General features: G+C 48.2%; 1 protein-coding gene across 1 annotated transcript; it reads left to right on the top strand.

The window, feature by feature from the left end:
- Positions 1-47: 47 nt before the first annotated feature.
- Pmar_PMAR000994 (cytoplasmic dynein heavy chain, putative) lies at positions 48-1,828 on the top strand (the record flags this gene model as incomplete). Its single annotated transcript, XM_002764399.1, has 9 exons — positions 48-110; positions 155-382; positions 434-531; positions 589-666; positions 712-837; positions 906-1,032; positions 1,092-1,264; positions 1,401-1,587; positions 1,634-1,828. Coding segments are annotated over 9 exons (1,275 nt in total), but the record flags the coding sequence as incomplete, so codon positions are not given.
- Between the last annotated feature and the right edge of the window lie 123 nt (positions 1,829-1,951).

Raw genomic sequence — 1,951 nt, 5'->3', positions numbered from 1 at the left:
TCGTTGATCTAGCTGAGAGACTAGGAGTCCAGTTGGAGACAGTGGCCATGGGGTCTCCAGAGGGATATTCTCTAGCTGATCGAGCCGTAGCAGCGGTTACGAAGCAACAGGTGGGATGACTACGATACTGCTAGTTGGAGTCTCAGTTTGTCAGGGTCGCTGGGCTTTGCTTACTAATATGCATCTCTGCCTACCCTACTTCCGCACTCTAGATAGGAAACTTCCAACTCATCCTCAAGGCAACTTCAAGCTCTTCATCACGCTTGATATTGAGGCATGCTCTGGCCAAGCTCTACCGGATACCCTCATGAAGTCGGCCCGGATATTGATGTTCGAGGCGCCTACTGGTGTTAGACCATCACTTCAGAGAAGCTACGCAGAGGTAATTGGGCACTACCCATATTATGGATGGTAGGGAGCCAATAACACTCAGGTACTACTACCAGCGCGTGTCCAGAGGGGGCCAGTAGAACGGAACCGATTACACTTCCTCCTGGCCTGGCTACATGCCATTGTATTGGAAAGGGTGAGGTAATATGAATGGTTCTCCGGCATGTGTGGGGGGTTGCTTTTAACAGCTTATTATAGGTACGCTCCTGTTGGATGGACCAAGGAGTTCGATTTTTCAGAGGCTGATCTATCTTGTGCAGTTGAATTGACTGATAAGTAGTAGTGGCAACTACGGCATCATGGGTATGACACTCCCTACAGATGGTTAGATGAGGCGCTTGAAGCATCATCGTCATCAGAAGACAATCCAACTAAGCGGAGGCTCATCAATATCGATCCGGCTAAGATACCATGGGAGGCTATAAGGACCACCCTCATCGATGTGGTGTAAGATAAGGATAGTCCTCCTCCTACTCCTGCTGCTGCTGCTGCTGCCCTCGATTATAGCTTCTAAGGTATGGTGGACGGTTGGACAATGATACAGACCGTGAGGCTCTAACATCAATCGTGGAGTATCTCTTCTCACCAAAGGCTTATCATAAGGATTTCTTACTCAATCCTGGTGCTGTGGATGGTGATGGGGTAAGTCGGTTACATGTTGAGCGATATGAAGATATCAAGCCCCCCCCTCTAATGAGCAGGTGCTGCTTCGTGTACCAGATGCTCGTAAACGAGAGGACTTCCTAACCGTCATCGACACCTTATTCACAGGCAAACCCACACCTCAATGGGTTGGGCTCCAGCCTGAGGTGGAGAATTACTTGAAGGCCCGGAGAGCTGGTAGATGCCTGGCTATGTGGTTGCAACTCCGATCGTGATGGTATCTACCGTGGGAGGACCGTCACTAACTTCTCTTTTTAATTAGCTATTATTACCTACATCAATCCATGAAGTTTCCCTTGAGAAAATAGGCTTTAGTTGGGCAGCGAGATAGGCTTTGGTTTCTTCAGTTTTGACGTTGACTTCTCTATGAGGTTTGGTCGAAAACTAGCATTAGCCCTTCAGAACGATACAGAAGATGCTCCGTTCATCTCCCATAAGCATTTGAAGGAGATACTCAGCCGGCAGGTTCGTGAGATACGCTCTCTGAATGACATGGCCAATAAGGAATCCCAGGAGGCTAATTCAAGCAAAGAGGTTGGGAGCTGGTGCTGTGGATGCTCATTCTATGCTTCTACCGCAGACCATCAGAATTATGGACAGTCATTTCTTTGCTACGATGGACTCTGACGTAGAGGCTATGCTTGCCTACATTGGCACCAAACAAGAGGGTCTGGCCCGTAGTGTTGCAGCTCTTGTGGTTAGAGCTCAACAAGCTGGCTTGATCGATCAAGACAATCAACCACCTAATGGGATGCTCAATTCCACATTGACCCAGGTAATAAGGTTGAAGTTAATGTTGATGATGAGGACAATTATCATCTTAGGTATGCGTTGTGATGTCTCAACTTGGGAGTCTACTGAGCGGGTATTTAGTACAGTGCGCCGCCTACTCCCAACT

The sequence above is a fragment of the Perkinsus marinus genome, assembly GCF_000006405.1.
Source record: "Perkinsus marinus ATCC 50983 genomic scaffold scf_1104296977576, whole genome shotgun sequence".
Lineage (NCBI taxonomy): Eukaryota > Perkinsozoa > Perkinsida > Perkinsidae > Perkinsus > Perkinsus marinus.
The sequence above is the reverse complement of the archived record's forward strand: the minus strand, read 5'-3'. Positions and strand labels throughout refer to the sequence as shown.